This window comes from Nannobrachium achirus, assembly GCF_963921795.1.
Source record: "Nannobrachium achirus genome assembly, chromosome: 20".
NCBI classification, from domain to species: domain Eukaryota; kingdom Metazoa; phylum Chordata; class Actinopteri; order Myctophiformes; family Myctophidae; genus Nannobrachium; species Nannobrachium achirus.
In genome coordinates this window covers 27111671-27133230 of record NC_137827.1, presented here as the reverse complement: position 1 = coordinate 27133230, position 21560 = coordinate 27111671, and the positions used below count along the sequence as shown (strand labels likewise).

Sequence of the window (21560 nt, the reverse complement as noted above, 5' to 3'; positions counted from 1 at the left end):
TTGGTATAGGCCTATAGGCCGGTGGCTTGTCATCTTCTGGTTTATCAGCATCCAGAGGCATCAATTGGGTATGGCAAGCTGCCATACCTTGGCTGCTATTTCCCTCTCAACACCCCCCTATACTCTCCTTAAAGGAGTAGTTCACCACTTTTCAACCTGTCTTCATATAATAGGTCCTCACTAATGTTCATGATAAAATATAAAAATAAAATTCTACTCAGTCCAAGTCTCCTAGGAGAGCAGTGGGAAGTTCAGAATCCATCGTCTTGTGACATCATCATTTCCCCCCCAAAAAATGTAATCAATATTTTTGAAAAAGATATTTGGATTTTTATTATCGCGAGAACAATGGCTTCCACTTTAAAATTGCAACTTTTCAGGAATAGAAAGCCTGAAGTTTCTATAAGCTGGATTGGCAATCGATGATGTCACAAGACAATGGGTTTCTGACCTGCCCACAGCCCTCCTCTGAGAAAAGAAAAAAAACACTATTTTTGAGTGAGGACCAATTATATGAACATAGGTTGAAAAGTGGTGGAGTGCCCCTCTCCTTAAGAATAAAAAGAAAGTGTGCGTCAACATCATGTTGACTAGGATGGGAAATGTCCCCCTCCTAGTGCCCAGTCCTCTTTAGTGGCCACTCATTTGCTCCATAGCAGGGTGACCACTTGAGGAAGCTATTACGTATTTTTTAAGCGGTGAAAGCCGCTTCCAAGGAGTGGCTTTGTGTGTCCCCTGTCCATATATGGTCATTTCAGTCCAGAATGAACAGGTTTTATCTGTCCGTAAATGTGTGTCCCCCATGTCCATATATGGTCATTTCAGTCCAGAATGAACAGGTTTTATCTGTCCATAAATGTGTGTCCCATGTGTGTCCCCCATGTCCATATATGGTCATTTCAGTCCAGAATGAACAGGTTTTATCTGTCCCGTACGTCCAGAATATGTGTGTAGTGTCCGTCCCGGTCTGATGATTGGATGATTAAAAATGTCCCTAAAAATGAGGATTGGTCAAGCTTCACATAACAATCCGGCCCTCCAGATAAAATCATTCATTCATTCAGAATTCAGAATTCTGTAGCTCTAGACAATTTTATACTCAGATTCACCGCTTCACTTCGAACCAAGGTTTGATTTTTTCTTTCTATTTATATATAATGTTAAATGTTTTCTCCTTACAGTATTGTTTTAATTTAATGAAGTCACACAAAAGAGTTATGTACAAACATACATCTGTGATGGTACAATAGCTCTATAATGTTCAAGTTGTCCACCTATGCCTCTGGACAAATATGCCCACATTATGGAGATCCCAGACTTGTACCAGAAATGTCATTGTTGGTTAGCCACCAGTTTCTGTTGTGTATGACGTTAGGCTAGAAAACAAGAAAGAGAGACAAAGATACAGAGAAAGACAGAGAGTGTGGGGAGGGAGAGTGAGAGGGGTAGGGGTAGAGAGCGAGCCTACATCACCCACACAATAACCTTGGCAATGGAGGGTACCAACAAGCTGATCGACGTGTCACCTTTTTTGAGCAGTGTTAACAGCTCCCACATCTGCCCCCCTGTATTATTATTTATTTAGTTTTCACTGTGGAATTGGAGGACCAAGCCTTCATTAAATCAGTGCAAGGAAACTGTGTCTGTGCGTGCTTAAAGGGAGTTACACTGCTTTTCTCCATCCTCCAGTCCTTCCTCTGTTTCTGTCACCATTGCTGCTTGCTGTGCTGCACGCTGACGCTCTGCCTCTGTCACAGTCGTGGGATGCAGAGGGAAGAACCCAGCCAATCCTAGGAGTTTTGCCACTGGCTTAGTTGTGTGCGCCCCACATCCCATCCAGTACTTGATTCTGTCATAGTTGAAGCTGACGAGCTTCTCATTGTAGATGTTGGGGAGGGGGTCGTAGGTACCCAGTTGCTCTATGTATTTGCCGTCTCGTGCCCGCTTGTTGTACGCTGCCACGATTCTATAGAAGGGCCTGTTGGCCTGCTGATGGCCAGCAAGAGCCAGCCTGATGACAACATACCCCCCATGGTACTTCTTTAGGAGGATGGATGAAAGATGCACCATGTTGCTTGTTGAATTATCCTGTGAAGCTCAAATACGTCTTCTGTTACAGCTTGGTAGTTATATATACTGTATGCTTTTGTATCTGGTAAACACTTTAGACAAAATTCTTAGCGACGTCTATCAATAATGTGACTTTCTTCAGGACGCAGCCATGTTTACACAGTAATATATTTATAAAAATTTACTTAACATCCCTTGAAAGTTGAATAGGATAGGAATAGCAGGGCGACCACTGGAGGAAGCTATTACGTATCTGTAGATTTTCTTTCTATCTATCTATATATAATGTATTTATATAAGTTGCCAAAACGTGTTACTCCAATATCACAATGTCCATGCATAGTGAGCAGCAAACACCTAATTTGTCTGTGACAGGTGTGGTGTAAAAAGATGCAACAAAATGTTCTCCCCACTCTCTGTTGTTCAGTGCAAAGAGGCAGCTTTGATGATAAGATAATGGTCTGACTGCTTCTGTAAAACAGAGGTTTAAATACAGAACTCATTTCTGACGTGTTGTGATGTCACCTGCCGTATTACCGAGTGACAGTAAATGCCTGTCCAACTTTGTTGGTAAGGTTCCGTTCAACTACAAAATGAAGTCACTCGGAAGTTCTGAAAAGCATTATCCTGAATTAGAGTTCGGAAAGCTGCATGTCGGAAAGTCGGAACTCTCCGACGAAAAGTTCTGTTTTGGAGAGAGTGTATGGACAGGCCTTAATATATGGCCCTGTAAAAAAAATGTAACGAAGGCTTTCACATCCCTTGACATCACCATAGTTAACTACTGAATATTGGTATTCCATATATGGAGCTATCAGACATATCTAACTAACCTATCCAAGTGTTGATCAACTACATCCAAATATGGAGTTAATAATGTTGTGGCCTTGACTTGGTCATAACATTGATAATTATCATCACCTCTATTTGTTGTATACATGCTCAATCCTTAAACTCTATAAAAGCCTGTTGGGACTTAGGGGAAGAGATAACTGAGGGGGTTTGGGATGAAATTTTGCAACGAGTACATGGGTCCTCTATTTGTGCAAGACATGCTCTTGGTCAATAGGTTTGGACGTCTAGAATTTATGATAATTTATCTCCTGATTGTGATAGATGTCAACAATCTCCAGCAGACCTCATTCATATATCTGGCTTTGCCCTTCTATAAACAACTATTGTTTGGGGTTTTCCACTCATTGCCCTCGCACTCCAAATTGGAAAAGGATGTTTTGTCTTTGTCACTCTTTTGCGTAGGAGACTCATTTTGATTAATTGCAAATCACCTACAGTACTTCCCCCTCTCACACTCACGGGATAAGAGACATCTTGCACTGTCTTAGTGGAAAAGATTAGATAAGTGGCTCCTCCAATAAGGTAGGTATGGGGTCCATTCTTTCAATTTCAATCTGAGGATACATGAGGTCTGATGGAGAGTGTTGTGCTGTTATGCGGTTTATAGAGGAGTCATGGATATGTACTATTTGACTGACGTTTTCTTTTTCCCCACTATATTTTTATTTTGTATTTACCTTTATTCTCTGTCTGTGTTTTGGGTGATAATTCAATCTGTTTATTGCAAATGTTGTATGTGATGGATTGCACTGGAGGACGTGTCTGTATTGTACCAACTTTGATTTTGAATGCTTCAATGGAAATTCCATTAAACAAAGTCTCTCTCTCTACTATATACATTTCCTCTCTCTTGTTTTTACATCAGTGCTTTGACATCAGCTCATTTATGAACGGTCAGAGGAGATTGTCATCTAGAACACTAATCAGGCAGAGCGCATACACACAAACGCATCAAGCAAGTGTAGTTCTTTGACTTTCTTCTTTGACTAAGGACAGATCAAGGAATGTACACTCAACATGAAATATGCACGTGCAATTTAAAATATGAATTCCACATTATTCAGCAATATGAGAACATGAGTGCACCACATGAAAACATCATTACAAATAACCACATTAATCCCAACCTATGCAAATTCTGGGGGGGAATAAGCCAAAAAATAGCCCATCTACAAGCTCACAACGTGTCGTGCTGCAGATGTAAGCTTGTAGATCGTCTATTTTTGGTAAAGATTTGGTGTTTATAGAAAAGAGCAGCATAATGGAGAATAATGGGAAAATGCTAATCTGAGGTCAATGACCCCACAATCTCACCAGAGGTCAGTCAGAAAGTGTTTCCATGTCCGTCCATTTGTGTGTGTGTGTGTGTGTGTGTGTGTGTGTGTGTGTGTGTGCGTGTGCATGTGCGTGTGTGTAAATAAACTGTGAATGGATTTGCAGGAAATCTGTGCACTTCCTGCAAGTACTCAAACTGAAACTCATTACGGGAAATGATGAACATTTTGAAACAATGTGTTCAAGGTACTGAAATGTACTCGGTATGATGTAATTGGTGGAACCAGATTCTGATGTATTGCAATAGTAATACCATTGGTCAAATCTAGACTGCTACGGAGGAGCGGTGGGCTTAGAGATGTCTCCAGTAGGCCTGATAGCTATTGTTATGGTTCAGCTCGTCCTTGAAGCAGCGACAGTATAACTGTGATCTTTGACTTGTGCCTCCTGGCCGAACTACTCACTGATATGAGTGTTATTGTAATTCTCACCATGATATAATGTACATAAAGCTAAACATCACCACCTAGATAAAGAATATTGTCTGGTCTCCTAATTGCGTCATTGATTACTGATTACTCAGAATTCCCCAACATCCGTCTAAATTAGTAGTAATAATAAGTGTGGTGGAATTCAGATCAATCAATAATCATGAGAAAATGAGGAGACAAGACAATTATATTAGGTGGTGGTGTGGTCAAGTTTATATAACATGATATCATGGACAGAAGTACAATTAACACTCTGGACAGTGGTAAAAGAGTTCTGCCCAGAAGAATGGTCAAACACTAGAGTTATACTGTGGCTTCAAGGCCTCTGGAACAAGCTGTACCATAACAAGATAGGCTTTATCAAAACAATAGTTACTGAGGCCTTCTGAAGACCTCTCGACTCCTAACTATCAAGTATTAGTATCATCATACTGTACAGACCTAGATATTAATATAATCAATGAATACATGATCTACTCTATAACGTCATACATAATCAATCATGATAAACTCTAATCTACTGCATAAGTAATAAAGAAACCGAACGTTTATATATCTGTGAAGTCATGAGATCTGTTTTATTGGGAAATGATTCATCGGGATTCAAGTACGATTTAATTGGTGGAACCAGATTCTGATGTATTGCAATATTATACCATTGGTCAAATCTAGACTGCTTACGGAGGAGAGGTGGGCTCAGAGACAAAGTCTCAAAGATATATATAAAAAAAGAAAAGAGAAGTCAGGTATTTCTCAACTAGATGCCATGGTGCCATACGTTGGTTTTGCGTTTCTGATGCTGCTATGCTGGATTGGTACAACGACAGAGGACCGGTGAGTCTGGAGTGGAGATAACAAGGAGGGTAACAATTAATATAAATATAATATAGGGCCCTATTTTTGCCAAGCTAAACTCTAAACCCTTAAACCTCTTTACATTTTATTACTATTAAGAAAAACATTTTAAATACATCAATTAGCCAATTTACATAAACATGTTGTGTCCTTGTAGATCAGCTATTTGAACCATTTAAAAATGTTTTTCAAAATAGTAAAAAAAAAGGCAAAGAAGTTTAGGGGTTTAGGGATTAGCATGGACGAAAATAGGGCTCATAATACCAAAAAATAGTTAATAGCTCATGAACTATTTGTACACTACTTATCAGTGATTTGTTAAGGCTGCAACTATGTAACTTTCCTCTTCTACCTTGGATTTGAACCCGGTTTCCTACGCAAGTGCTGACATTTTTACCATTGAGCTAATGGAGCCTACCTGCTTGCTCGGGATAAATTGAATCTCGACCATCAGGTCAAAATTCATGTCTGATCCTGTGACATGAACAATCGAAATGTCTCAGTAGAAGATCTGAGAGACAAGATATAACTATCCCAATTGTAAGTTATTATTATTATTAACATACCAGTAGGCCTACTCTACCATACAGATTACACAAAATCACATTTATTCTTAAAAAGAAAAGTGACATAGTGCTTCTAAGTTTATGTTGATAGTTTAATAACATTAAGATAAGATTAATAACTTTCGGTACAAGTAAACCATTTCCAACTCCTACTATTCTAAAATCATCAGTACTGGAAAAGGCTTCTTCTTTAGTCCGCCAGCCACCTACTACACACATATCTCACATATCTGGCCTTTCATAAAGAGATCTAAACACAAATGAATACATGCTTAAGAAGGGAGTAACAAATGATGGTTTAAAGTTTAATACATGTATTTGTTGAGCCCATGTCAATAGTTTATTAGTCTCTCGTGGCCAGACTGTGAAGCCTCCTCGCCAGTTCAGTTTCATCATTACTGTTGTGAAAAATGTTTCTTAAATGATGAAAAGAATCTAAGCATATAGCTTAGCAGAAATGGAAATACAAAAAAAATGTAAAGATATTTTAAAATATATTTCCACGAACCGAAATGACAAACAGATGCCAGTTTCCTGCCTCGGATTTCAGTTCCAGACTCTATATAGCATCCGGAGATTGTGGAATAGTTGTCCGTCTACACAAGACTAATAGTTTATAGACATTATTGTAACTCTATTCCTAAAGTTGCAAATAAGTATTCCTCATTATTCACTAATGAACAAACATAGTTTGTTTATTCGTTCAGAAGGCCTGAGCACTGCCATTTACCTCAGTTTGTTTTCTTTCTACCTGTATAGGTAGAAAATACCGTAACACTTTGTGTCTGTATGACATCCTGTACTGTGTTTATTTGGTTTGTGTGTATGTGTTTGTCTAACAGAGTGAAATATGACTACTACAAATACCATCCAATGATAGAGGTAAGTGAATACAAACTCACTGTGTAGGCCTACTTGAAAGCACCGGGGATGCACATACATACACATGCATGAGCCAGTCCTTAATTGAACAATAAAACCTAAACCTTCTACTGAAGTGGGAGAGTTTCGACGAAGTGGTCAACACACTATCGATTCAACTGAAAGAGACGGTGTACTCCCTATATCGTTTATGTGTAGCAATTGGGTTTGGCCTTTTTAAAACCGTTGCTTAGTTGAATCGCCAACATCACAGTCATATAACAAGCTTTTACCATAAAGTATTATTTGCTACTATGCTCTTCCCCACAGATCACCTCTTGGATGGAGCAGATTGTCACGGAATACCCTTCACTTGTGTCCAAAGTGGCTTACGGCAAGACCTATGAAAACAGAACAATTAGCCTTCTCAAGGTAATAAACCTACCACATTATTTATTGCACACAACAACATTATTACACAGATTATTAGTTCCCACTTTGCATTTAAGTTATTGACTATGTGGGTGCATGTGTGAGTAGCAATGAGTTCCTCAAATCTGTTCTTTAGATTGGCAAGAGCACTGGAGAGACAAAAGAAAGAAAGAAAGCTATCTGGGTGGACTGTGGAATCCACGCTAGAGAATGGATCGCCCCAGCGTTCTGTCAGTACTTTGTCAGAGAGGTATGGTGTGTGTAGAGGTATGGTGTGTGTGTGTGTGTGTGTGTGTGTGTGTGTGTGTGTGTGTGTGTGTGTGTGTGTGTGTGTAAATAAACTGTGAAAGGAGGAGAATGTGTGCGTTTAATTTGTGTTCAAAAGTATATGTTCAATTTGTCCACCATCAGATCCTCCAGGCATACAAAATAGACCCAAAGATGAGTGAGATGATGAAGAACGTGGACTTCTATGTGACCCCTGTGCTGAATGTGGATGGATACATCTACTCCTGGAAGGATAAGAGAGTGAGTAACAATGTCTGATGTTTACAGGAGGTGCAGTTATGGAAACATTAGTCTTGATGCCCGAATGAATCATTCAGTGATCAATCCTGATTGAGACTAGCCTCGTACCCACCCTCTTCTGGATTACGGAAGTTGGTCATTTACTAGGCTAGATTGAGACATCCTTATTCTGTGGAATTTCTTACCCTCCAACCTCCCAGTAACTGACAACATTGACACATCATCATACTGTAAGTCACCAGGTCATTCATTAATGCACTGTTAAATGGTCAGGGACCACCAGTGTTACACAGACCACCTGTTGAAACCCCTGGTTTAGAGATGTACTTGAATAATAAGTGTCAGCATGACTTAACATTATACCTTTATGAATTCCATCCATGTTTCCATTGTTATGGCAGATATCTCAAGTTTATGTTTTACTTTCAGCCTGAAATTATAAAAAACTGTTAATGTCAACTGTTAATACTAGCGTATTAAAATGATCCCAATAAGGGGCACCTGCTGGCCTGCCGGTCCAGGCACATACCACTTAGGCCTAGTTGCTGGTTCAATTCCCGATCCCGACCAACAGTCAGTCTACTGTCCTATCAAAGCCCAAAAACGTATCTTAAAGAAATGCTCCAAATAAAATCAGTTGATGAATTGAAGAAATGCCTTTCCTGGGCCAGCAGTGGGATTACAATGAGCGGGTGGCTAATTAGTAGGTATCAATCAAGAATGCCTATATTGACAACTCGGCAATATTCAAATTTTGAAAACGTAAAATAAGCCTAAGGTATAATAGAATGTATGAGTGGGAAAACCGATTTAATTTATGAATTGATTGATTGATAGAATGACTGGGACTAATCGATTAAACCATTTGATTTCTGCAGACTCGATTGTGGAGGAAGTCCAGATCACCAGGACCTGAGGACTGTGACTGTTTCGGCACTGACCTCAACCGCAACTTCGATTCCAACTGGGGGAGTGAGTGTTCTTCTATAAATCTATGGGATATATCGGTGGGTCTTGTGGTGCAGCTATCCACAAGTTTCCCAAGGAGTTTACTGGGGAAAAGGGGTTGTGTTAATGTGGGCTTCACTTCCTCCACACAGCTGATTCAACAGCAACCAGTCAGAATGAAACAGCTACAGTAGAGGAACAGGAAGTGGTGCCCACCTTTTAACACAAGGGCTCATGGCATGGGACACAGGAAACTTGTGGATAGTAAAAGTAAATATAATATGTTGCGCTTGGCATATAATGATGCAGTATTGTTTTTTATATGGACCTATTAGAGTCTGAAATTAAGATTGGTTGATCTGACAAAATATGCAGCGGTCCAAATTTGTGATGTGCTGGATCTTGTTTGGTTCAGGCAGATCTAACAAATTGATCTGCCTGAGCCCGGATATCTAAGTGCACAGAGGATGTGCACACACTTAATTACATTATTTTTCATTCTTTTGTATTACTTGTGTGCTGCTGTTAACATGGATAATAAAACTGTCCCACTTTGGACTGACTATTCAGACAGCTAACACTAGTATCAGCTGATAGGCCAAAGGATACGCTTTCCAATATTATTTATATGTCAAATAACAAGAGCCAAATATTAGCACAGGCTATAATAGTCTGGATAAGGAAACGTTCCTCAGTCTCCCCTTTATCTAGTACATCTCTCTAGATTATTGATATGCTACTTATGTTTCTTACTACTGCGAGGTCCAACAACATCAAACAAGAGACCAAGGTCCCCCATTCAGTCCCTAGACTCCCCACTTTAACCAGCTAAATTTGTTTTACTGTCTGAGATCCAACACAATTGTAAATTGTTCCCATGGCAACACTGTACCACATGGCTAGCACCAAATTGATTTTTATACTCAATGTATAAATGTATACAAATCAGTTTGATTAACTATTGCACCCATACTCCACAGCCTTTGGGGTGTCACATAACTGCTGTAAACAGAATTACTGTGGCCCCAACGCCCTGTCTGAACCTGAGGCTTGGGCCGTCACCGACTTTGTTGGGAGAATGAAGGACAACGCCCTGTGTTTCCTGACCATCCATGCCTACGGACAGATGATTCTGCTCCCCTACGGGCATCCCAATGTCACTGCCCCCAACTACAATGAGCTGGTAGTCTATAGGATAACCATATTGTTCATGAATAAAGACAAAATATTATCATGAAAACTGAGCTTACACAAAAACAGACACTTCCATTTTCAACCTTGTCTGTGTGTACATGACCCACTATTGTTTGGTTTCTCAGATGGAGGTGGGTCTGGCTGCAGCAGATGCCATAAAGGAGGTTCATGGGATGAACTACACTGTGGGAAGTACTCAAGACCTGATAAGTAAGTAGGAGCAGACCACTAGCAGCAGCAGACCTAGCCTGACTGCAAGCGTCAGACTCTTCACACACCACACAGGGGGTGGTAATGTGCGGACTGATTTATCAGGCTACAGCAGACCTACACAAAAATCATCTAAAAGGCAATTGAGCCTTTGCCACCAGGGTTCCCTGGGCTTTGAAATGACCAGGCTAGCAAGTTCAGTGTTCTCTTTTAAATCACTTCATAAAACACACAATTTTCACCTTCAGTACACTGCATGACAAGTTCCTCATCTTTCTCTGCAGACACGAATTCTGGCTCTTCAATGGACTGGGCTCGCCAAGTGGGGATCCCCTTCACCTTTGCGTTCGAGCTCCGGGGCCAGCGCAGGGGCCAGCACGGCTTCGAGCTGCCAGAGGAACAGATCAAGCCTGCGTGTGAGGAGGCGTATGCTGGAGCCTTGCACATCATCCAGCACGTGCACTACAAGACCTTCACTCCTCAGTCCGGTGCAGTCCTCACTGCCACCGCCACGCTGTGGACCACATTGTTGGCGGCAGGGTTCACCGGCGCCACGGCGCTGTGAGAGCGGCGTGACGTTGTTGCGTTGACGCAAACCCCTTCTGTGCACTCACCAGCATTGTTTGTTTGTTCGTTGATCTTTAGGTCTGGATAGGCTAAATGTTACGTAATAGGGGCCTGGGTAGTTGTACTGTCAAATATTATTTGTTTAATTTGTTTTGTTTTGTTTAGGGGAGTGATTTTTTAATTCTTCTTCTTTCGTGTATCGTCGTTGATGATTGGTTGACAACATTTTATTGTTATATTAAAATTGGCTTAAAGGGGGCGTGACACGGCCAAAACAGCTAATTATGGCTATCAAATTAGCCAATTTTTTTTAATGATGTCATGTACCCCCATGTTAAATTACCCAATCAAATTAATTTATTGTAGTTACTGTACTGAAAGTAGTAGTTTCTGTACAGTAACGGCAATACACTAATTTGATTGGGCTAATATGGGGGGAGGGGCGGAGACTCGCGGAGTCGAGTATCCATATCATTATCTTTTGAAACTGCCCCAAAAAAAGCTGACCGAGGTGTGTTTCCGACTTTCTAAACCAACTTTAAAACTATCAGTTCTAGGGGTAAAAATTATATAGCATTCGCTATAAAATCAATGGTTAGACCGATAAAAAAGTACATGTCTTCTTCAAAAAAAGGTGTCAAAAAAGGTGTACGAGGGTACACCGTCTATGAGACGGTTTTGTCGGCCATACCCTGCTGTCTCTTTCCCTAACCTGACTGGAGCACCAGAGTAGACCGACCGGAGCAAGCCATGTCCTGCTGTCTCACCGGCCGGACTGAGGTCCGTGCTCCGTGGCTCATACACTCTGTGTGTGTGTGTAGCCTGTGTGTGTGTGCTTTAGCGCGCGTGTGTGTGTGTGTGTCTGTATAGCTCTCGCAAACATCTATGCTCGCAAATAGCCGTGAGGTGCAGCGTTAGCCGGGCTACACGCTAACAACAAAGCCATCACATTGTGCGCGGCACCGCACGACGTACGAAGTATACATTGCGCGGCACCGCACGACGGACGAAGTATACATTCACTACTAACTGATACGGCCCCGCCTCCCTTTCAGACTGTTTGAAGAAACACCACGTGACCTACTGTATCATCTTTCTACTATAATAGACAGGCCAGCTCCTGGTGTTGTTTAAGCATGTCATTCATAGACTCTCACACCACTGCTTCTACAGATTCCTCTTTTCACACATACATCGCTGCATTTCCCCCCTACATTCCTAGCTGCTTTCCCTGAACGTATTGTACTTGCACGATGTACAATTAAACAAAACAATAATTTAATGCTATGACGCGAATTACATCATAGTACGTCCATTATAAACCTTCCGGCCGAAACACAGACTTACAAATAGTTCCACGCGGTGCAGTGTACTGATGAGTGTAGTAGGCCTACTGTGTCCCCTGGTGGCAGGAACAGTGTAGTGCAGACATTATGATCTTTCCCAGTACGGGACAGTAGATTATCTTTCCAAATTCCCAAGATACACGTCGCACAGCAGCTCCGTAACGTTACGTGTTTGTGCACAGATATACATTTCTCTCTCTCAAACGATAAAGTAACAGAAGAGGGGGCACCACGAGAGAGAGAGAGCGAGAGAGAGAGCAAAGTAACAACTGTCTGTCTGTTCATTTGTCTTTTTGCTGATATTGCCAGAAACACTGCTGTGTCTTCAATGACTATGTCTCTGATCAAATGTGAGCGCCCGTTAGGGCGCGATTTCTAGATATGAGCGGCCGCGTTAGCGTCCGCGATTTTCTAGTAATGTTAATTTTCGGCCGGTGTCGCCACTCCTTTAAGGGAGTTCCCAACGCAGCTACTCCCAAATATGGAGTGTGTAGTCTAACTAAAATGTGTCGTCATGGCATGAGAATCAAACAAATAGATTAGCTCCATATATGGGCACAAAAGGGGGCAAGCCCATGTATGGGAATGTAATGATGACATCCTAACTTTCCAGGAAGAGAAATTTCAATTAGTTTGGAAGCAGTGATGTCATTGGTAGGATGCAGAGTGGAATTGCGGCATCTTATAACGAGCTTCCGATGCAGAACAGCCAGATTTGGCAAGAGTTTCTTTGCCCATCAGCTATCGATCGTGTCGGTGGTTATCAGCCTGTCTGGATTTTATTTCTCGATAATGACCGCTGAGCCAGACGTTATCCTGCTTATTACACAGCTACTTAATAAATGAATTAATAATTTGACAAAGGTAAAAACTAAACTAAGTTGATCAAATAGAATCCATTTTCTGTTACTGCATCATTTATTTCCCTAAACATTCTTGAGAGCAACGTTTAGTTGTAAATGACACTGTTTGTTTACATGGCTTTCATGTTGGATACGGCACAAAATCCACGCAGTAGAGCAGGTGCTCTGAGCCTTTGATTAGGCATTGGTTATAGAGCTGGGCGGTCTGTTATCAAGAAATATCACACCACTGATTTCAGCGATTGACCAATCAGAATCAAGCATTCAACCTGGCAGTGTAATAAATCAAGAGAAGTTGAAAATAAGAAAAGTTGAAAGTCCTCCTTTCATATAAGTGGATGCTTTGCCATTGTGTGTGAAAAATGATGTACACTGTGTTGTACCCTCGTCTTTTTTCAGCTTTCCAATTAATAGTTGTATGAAAAAAATAGTGTTTATTGTCATGATTCCTCTCAAGCCGGGGTGGCTTTGTCCGAGGCTTAAAAGACGTTTAAATAAATACTTTTCTGAAATGTCTATGGATGAAATACATAGGGAAAACCTACGGGACCGGAGTGAGGACGGCCGGGACTTAAACTGCGATGCCCTATAGACTAAGTAAATACTGAATACTTTGGCAATAACTGAACACCAAGACAACTGTATAGAAAACAGAATTTGTCTAGAATGTTAATTCATTTCAGTCTAGAATTGGATATTTCTGTCCTGTTGTCATCCTCAATGGACCCAGAATAATTTGACCCTTGATAAAATGTGTAAGTTTAACACATGAAAGGCAGACCCAAACAGTGATACTCACCCATATTGTAGCTCATATTTATGGAATATTTGTTTGATGCATGCTACTGTTTCGGAAGAACAACTATAACAAGTAGGACGCCTCAGGGCGCGCGCCATGTCTTGGCCGTCTGTCCAGTGATTTATATCGGACCAGTTACCCATATATGGAGATCCATGTACTGTATATGGAGATATGCTGTGAGACCCCAAACATGCTTACTCGGTTATTCGTTATGTGAAAATCCTATGACGTCTATCACATCTGACATAATACATACCGTACAATCCCTCTTATGCCCATATGGGCATAAAAGGGATTCTGTTTAGAGTGTTCCCATGACATCACAACATACAATCCATTTTATGCCCATACATGGAGATCCCTGTCTGAACCAGCCACACCACTGTGATGTCACCTGTTTATGCCCATATATGGAGATCCCTGCTCTGATGTCACAGTGATGTTTCAGGGGAACCACAGTGTCCGGTGTTACCGGTGGACGAATACGGTCAAGCTTTGACCGGTCCGATACTGCGACCTACGTTTGCAATAATGATTGGGTTGCTAGGGGTCTCTTATCACCTTATTCCACCCAGCCCAGGTTTCCTTTTGGACTTCACAAGTTGTTGATGCAGATGATCCAATGTCACCCATTTAGTAGTGGGGGAAAATCAGAATGGCTAGGGATAATTAATAATTTACAATTTATCACAGTCTCTTGTTAAGCTTGTGCAATGTAGAAAGTAAAATTAACTATGAACAAGTACATGCCTGCAGTTTATAGCATAAAGAAGACCACAAAGAAGATCACAAGATAATAGTTACAGTATATATATATGTATTAATTGGAGAGCTAGATAGTGTATTGGTCTGAGCATAAACTGGAATAAGAACAATTTATGGAAACATTTACAGTCAATTTAATTTGACACATGAATTAATGTTTCTGGCAACAAGTGGCATGTACATTTGTGTGATGATTAGCTGTATGTACTGTAAGCACATAAAATGGATTTATTTGTCGAATTTGATTAGATTTCTTTTCCCAGATCACAAGCTAATTCTTGGAATTTCATCCATATTAAACATTGTCACAGGATTCACATTGTTATTGTCATTGCTACTGACCAGAAGATAAAACTTAACAGTCCAAATTCTGTAACAGGCTAGAAGTTCAGCGGCCTGGGGGTCATGAACTGCTTGACCATGTCATCTGTCACTTCTTTCCTTCTCTGTTGGTGTTCGGTAATCATTGGCTGAAGTGTGTCAATCAAAAGTTTTTTCAACTCCCCTGTTAGCAGAGCTCCACTGGTATAGTCCTATGGGAAAGCGGGGAGACAGACAGGAAGGTTATAGGGAAATGAATTATGAAAGCACAAGTACTGTACTTAAATACTGTATGTAAAAGAAGTATTAAGGCTCGGACACAACGAAAGCACCATTGATGTGAGTGTTCCTGATGCGTATTCACATTGAAAGCATCAAATGTTTCTCTATATTCGGCTGTGTTATCAAACATATAATTTTCCGAATGTCTGTCTGTCTGAGTGAGTGTCTGTCACAGCGTTTCTCCTCAGTGGTTGGAGCAATTGATCTGAAATCGTCCAAAAATCATGCAGATCGGTACACAGTATCTCTATAGCCATTAAACGAAACGGGTATTTCTTACATTGATGCTCCTACATATTATCATGCAAGCACCAGTTAAAGTTACTTTACATCCCTCATATACTGTGTGCACAGTGCACATCCCATAACCCACACACTGCACATCATTTCATGCTCATATCTTTGAACGGGTAAGTGCTAGTGTACTGTAATTGTTGCTTCCCGTTCTGCATTGAACCTCAGTACCTGCCGTCTGTATTATCCCTCCTTGCTACCTGTTGCTTAACGTCTTCCACACTCTGGCAAAGCAGTCCGAAAATAAACTGTAGAACTCATCTCTTCTGTGTGTAATTGCATATAAATATACTAGTAAGACGCCTCAGGGTGACATGGGACCTCGCCCTAAAGGTCTCGCCAATTCTTGGCCATCTGGCCAGTGATGTATATCGAACCAGTTACCCATATATGGAGACCCCTGGTACCCATATATGGAGATCCATGTGCTGTATGCATCCCTTCTATGCCCATACATGGAGATCCCTGTCTGAACCATGACATCAGGGATCTCCATATATGGGGATAAAAGGGAAGCTGTTAAAGTGGTTCCCATGACACAACATACAATCCCTTTTATGCCCATACATGGAGATCCCTATCTGAACCAACCACACAGATATGGGCCATGGCTTGGCCTTCTGGCCAGTGATGTACATCGATGACATCAGGGATCTTCATATATGGGCATAAAAGGGATTCTGGGGAATACCCATATGGACTTTTACATAGGTGATGTCACCTGTGATGTCACAGTTATGTGTCAGGGGAACCACAGTGTCAGGCGTGACCTACAGACAGAGATAGCGGACAAGATGTGCCGGTTTTCATAGTAAACTTGCGACCTACGGTCACAATTACAGGCTTTTAACAGCATCATACTAACCCAAATTAAACGAGGTACGTATGCGCACACAAACACACACATGCTGGTTGTCTGCCCTGTTCCTTCACTCTCTTCTCTTCTCCTCTCTCTACTTTCTCTCTCTTCTGGGCTGAGCATTGACACTCCAAAATAGAGACATTTGATAATGAGTGTATGTGACGCTTGCAGTGTGTCAGTTACTTAGTCTCCTTTTTCTCACCTGTCTGATCTTCTCCAGCTGTTCATCGTCTTCCAGGAAGAAGGTCAGGTACATGAAGGACACATCTACATCTGGGTTACCACCATGCTTCCTGTGTTCCTCCAACGTGTCCTTCCCTCCGGAGAACGCATGCTTGTTTATCTATGAGCCAAAGCAACATAGCCAGGTCATTATTCAGTTAGAAATGCTAACCAACTGTTGAAGTAGCAATATACTGTATTTTAGGCATTGTTCATCCCCATTGTTTGTTTAATTTTCATTCATGTACAAATACATGCTTTAAGTTGAAAATGACTAAATTCAAAATGGCCAGATTCAATAAACATCTCCCGTGAAAGCATGCATCAATCACCTTGTTCTTGATCTGCTTGGGTGTGTCAGTGAGGAAAATGGAGGAGTTAGCGTCACTGGCGCTCATCTTTGTCTGAGCCCCCTGCAGGGCAGGGAAGAAGGTGGAGTGCAGCAAGGCTGGCTTTATATAGCCGATCCTGGGGGCTACATCACGGGTCATTCTGAAGTAGGGGTCCTGGAAACATGGAAAGACAGGTTGTTTCAAGTTTAACCTTTAACTTTATCAGGTATAAAATACGTCTGTGTACATTCCAGGAATCAGTCTTTTGCAGATCTTGAGAACCGTTCATCAGATCAACTTCACAATTTGTGGGTGTATAGATGAGGAGGAAAGAAGGAAGTGGAGTGTGAAATTTATTGAATCAGTGCATTTCTCCACAACTGTCCTGCTCCGAAATGTCACGTGTTCCAAATGGGTGGCCCCAAACGGTCATTGCACTAGTGGATCTAAATGAGGGATTACGGGTTACAGGATTTTGTGGAGATATCATTTGTGTATTATGTATATGTACATGTGATATTTTATACTACTAGTGTAATGCTTTGATTTGTTAAAATCATATTCCGTTCTTTACTGCTCAGGGAAGAAGATGAACATTTTCCTTTGGCTAAATTTACATCACAGAAGAATGATGTCAGAAGAATATGCAAACATTCTGTGAAAATAGGCAAACATTCTGCGATAGCGGCACTACAAGCTTAGATAGTATCCTGCTAATTTCATTTGGTGTAGAATGAGAAAAGAAGGGGGACAATTATAGACCCTCAATGAATTATATAGGGTTTAAGTGGTTAATGTGCTGTATATTAATGGATTGAATGACTGACCTGGTCTATGGCACAAGGGATAAGACACTGAACATCCTTTCTGCCTTTGAAGATATGAGGGAAAGAGCTACTGAAGGATGGAGCTGCCTGGATGGCTGGGAAGCTGATCTTTCCTGGATAGAGAAATTATATAATAGATAACATTAAGGATCGCATACAGACAGACAGAGCAATGGGTAGAGCCTATCAAATATAAAAGAGCAAGTACATGACACATGAGATAAAGTAACACTTCAGTCTTTGATTTAACATGTGGTTGTCTGAACTAACTGTGATGCATCAAAAATGCACTTCCTTCCTCTCTACAAAGTATCTCTTCTCAGGTCATGATATTACCTATGCAGTCACTTTCCGTGAAGCCAAAGATCCCTTTGACCTGGTTGAAAGTGACATGTTTCTGGATCTTCACCACGTTACGGTAAAATTCAGGTGACGAACTGTGAAGGAGAATATGAGTGAGGTATTAACAGACATGCAAACTGATTAAGGGTGAAAAAGATTAGAAGGATGCATGAGCAGGGATAACACTTGGGTCTTGTGCAGATCTGCCAACATTGGGAAAACATTGCGGCGTATGCCGCTTCACTTTAACACGTTATTGCCTACTGCTGCTATCCGTCCTGCTAATGGGACTGCATCTATGGACTGCATACAACAGCTGCCACAGCACACACAGTGCCGTACAGAGAGAGAGAGTGTGACAGAGATATAAACACATTTAACATCACGTCGTCAGCTTGTCATTTTGTAAACTTTAGAGGGACACATCGTACTTTAATGTCAAAATGCAGGCATGCTATGCAAAATGTGTACATGTTGGCACTACTTGGCAGGTCTGCTACTTTATGTCCTGTCTGTCTGGGTAGAAGGGCGGGGGCTCTTTGGTAAGAAGGTTAACCAAAAAGCCCCAACACAGCAATTCACACAATGTGCCATGCAGCAACTGAGTGCTTGCCTTTACCCCATATAATCAAGGTCGGAGAAGATGAATGTCTTGTTGACATCAAAGCCACAGGCAATGATGTCCTTAGCATTCTCCATTGCATAGTGGTGACATTCCTCCAGTGTCAGGTCCTTCCACAAGTATTTCTCATCGTCCGTCAGTTGGATGACCAGGGGGATGTCGAACACATCCTGCAGCCACCTAGAACAAGGCAGAAGGGGGATTGCATTATCTCAAAAGTATTTGGCTGACAGAGATAACCTTGGTTTCCGACATCTCTGTATAAAGGTTCATGAACTTTGAGATAAGGCTCACTTGGTGAAGATGAAGGGGATGAGGTGTCCAACATGCATGGACCCTGATGAGGGTCCTCTGCCGGTGTACAGATAGAAGGACTTGTTCTTTTCGTATGCATCCAGCACCTGGTGCATATCTCTGCCAGACAAAACAGCCACAACAGAGATCTGTGCATTACGCTTTCAATTCAGAAGATATTGCAAATAATATATTGTAATACACGTAAAGCACAACCATTCACCAGAATACGGACTCATGCATGGTCAAAGTCAGAATGATGAAATCTTTACGAGTATTGGCTCTGTTGCTGACCTGTGAGAGAAAAATATTTCTCTTCTCAGAAAGCGGTGGGCTTTCTGGCCGGCCACCTTCTCCAGTCTGTCCACCAAGTCCTTCTCTATTTTGCTGCTGCCAAACCTGACTAAGGAAAAATATAGTAGGATATCACAAAGTGTAATTAGATGTAATAATTATATAATGCTACGTACAGCAGCAAAAATACATACATACAACATGCGTACTACACACACACACACACACACACACACACACACACACACACTTTGTGTATATACACCAGGGTTTCCCAAAATGCGTGCCATGATGCCAGTCCAGGGGTTCCGCAGAATAATTTGACAATATTTACTATGTTTAACCACTGCTTAGTAAAACAGACCTGGTATGCGCTGTACTTGATGTGTTCTTCTTAACTTCTTTTTAAGTTATTTTCAGTCAGTTCTGATGGAAATGGACATTTCTCTGTGACATACCGTATCTCGGGTGGAAAGATGTGAATATTTACGTAGTGGTAATATGATATAAGATACTAAAAAATAACAAGTGTAATTCAGGGGTGCCGTGGATGAAAAGGTTATTTACAGGGGTGACCCGAGCCAAGAAAACGTTTGAAATCCCCCCTGATATACACAGATACACACTGTAATGCCTGCAAGTCTTTTGGTAGAAGCCCAATCCAGCATTAACAATCCTTTTGGTCCATAGTACCTATCAGTTTGTCATAGTCCACTCCCTTGGCACTGGTGGTGGACACATTCCATGGGTCAACTGTATCCCCATCAGCACCATCTTCTGATGGCCCGTTGTCATGGACAACAGAATCCTCTGAGGGCGGACATCCCGGTTTGTAGTCTTGACCCGTTATCTGTTTGTATTCCAGTTTTAACTTTAACAGAATTTGGACGGCGGCATCGACATCGGCCTGTAAACAAAAACATTCTGCCGTCAATAAAGGTGAGACGCTGAGACATGCTTGGAGGAACATGCACATGTCATGATTTACAAAACTGCTGTTGGATTTTGTCAATATAATCAGAATGAAATACTTACTTTATCAGCCTTGTCTATTTTTAAGGTTCTGACTTGGTCTCCTTGTGCGGTCACTCTATCGTACACTTCTCTTGGGCTCAAGCCCCCTGCACCATCGCATTGACCATCTGCCATCTTCACACTGACCAAGACAAAACAAGTACATTTTGTTAGTTTTTTTTGTTGATTTTCTCCCCCTAAGTCTAAAAACAACAACTAGCATTAAAGTTAGTATGTTATTTTAAACAATTTCTTATTTTATACACCTCATAAATATAGACAGCTTTCAAGGGATGACTTGGGGAGACCCCATATGGTAACATACACAAGCCATAAATTATATAGCTAGCCATCTTCTATCATAGTTTATTCTTATTGTATTGTTATTACGCTGCTATCCACGCACTGTTTAGGAAACTTGAAGTACAGGAATGTCATTGCCTACTAAATGCTGCCAGCTTTACCGCATTGTGTGTGTGATATGTGACAACATACACTTCTTGAACATAACGTCTAGTAGCCGTTAAGCAAGTCGTCTATGATTGACAGTAGCTTTCATACGTTACATACAATAAAAACAAACAAAGGGAACAGTCAAAGCATCTAAATAAGAAGGTTTCTAGTCAGCATACCGTTATATTCTTTAGTTAGTTGACAGCTCACTCATTCAGCTTGCATCAGCCTGCGTGATGATGCGGTGCTTTGGTCAAATGCTTCCCCCGGCAAGCAGCACGTTCGCGCTACAGTTCCGACAGTGTGGAGACTCTGGAAATTCTTCGTCGTCCTCCCATCTCAATTATTTATTTATTTAACTATTTCACCTCTCAAAAAAGAAAATATGATTATTATTTATTTATTTTTCCAAAGTCAAATACTATGTCCGCTGAATGGAATAGCATAATACAAGTTGGGGGACCCGGAAATTCTGACTTTACCTGTTCCTTTCAGAATAAAAGTCATTCATAAGCATGGACACAGGACCATTACTCAGTCTATCCAATGGACAGACGATAACAAGACGAAACGTTCCTTTTATTTTGAAAATATCTGGTTCGCTACTCGCTTTGACGCTTTCGTCGTTCATCATTCATTTCTCACTCACGTTATGCTGGTTGCAGCAACACTTTGAGGTAGATCTTCCCTAACTAACCATTCGTGTGCACATACCGGTAGATGCATATAGACATAGTACTGATTTTAAGACAATTCCCGCAAGGTTAATTATA

At 41.1% G+C, this 21560-nt stretch overlaps 4 protein-coding genes across 4 annotated transcripts in view; 2 read left to right on the top strand and 2 right to left on the bottom strand.

Annotated features, from left to right (window-relative positions):
* Positions 1-1653: 1653 nt before the first annotated feature.
* Positions 1654-2130, bottom strand: LOC308306046 (small ribosomal subunit protein bS16m-like; the record flags this gene model as incomplete). The annotated part of the gene is made up of 1 exon (XM_080750947.1): positions 1654-2130. The coding sequence occupies exon 1, from the start codon at positions 2068-2070 to the stop codon at positions 1654-1656; it is 417 nt and encodes a 138-aa protein (XP_080607073.1). The 5' UTR covers positions 2071-2130.
* Positions 2131-5457: 3327 nt separating this feature from the next.
* Positions 5458-10850, top strand: LOC308306045 (carboxypeptidase O-like; the record flags this gene model as incomplete). Its single annotated transcript, XM_080750946.1, has 9 exons — positions 5458-5525; positions 6955-6994; positions 7304-7405; positions 7542-7655; positions 7817-7933; positions 8812-8905; positions 9862-10064; positions 10201-10285; positions 10570-10850. 9 exons carry the CDS (start codon positions 5458-5460, stop codon positions 10848-10850), a joined length of 1104 nt encoding a protein of 367 aa, XP_080607072.1.
* Positions 10851-14700: 3850 nt separating this feature from the next.
* On the bottom strand, positions 14701-21026 carry wars1 (tryptophanyl-tRNA synthetase 1). Its single transcript, XM_080750580.1, has 11 exons — positions 20967-21026; positions 20356-20476; positions 20014-20227; positions 19321-19429; positions 19027-19146; positions 18730-18912; positions 18105-18205; positions 17769-17881; positions 16942-17115; positions 16590-16730; positions 14701-15161 (listed from the first exon to the last, which is right to left on the bottom strand). The coding sequence occupies exons 2-11, from the start codon at positions 20467-20469 to the stop codon at positions 15009-15011; spliced, it is 1422 nt and encodes a 473-aa protein (XP_080606706.1). The 5' UTR covers positions 20470-20476; positions 20967-21026; the 3' UTR covers positions 14701-15008.
* A 416-nt stretch (positions 21027-21442) lies between these two features.
* The window catches only part of wdr25 (WD repeat domain 25), a gene marked incomplete at its 3' end in the record, with an annotated part of 29589 nt that continues 29471 nt past the window's right edge, over positions 21443-21560 (top strand). Inside the window, exon 1 of the mRNA XM_080750945.1 lies at positions 21443-21464. The remainder of the gene's footprint in view (positions 21465-21560) is intronic.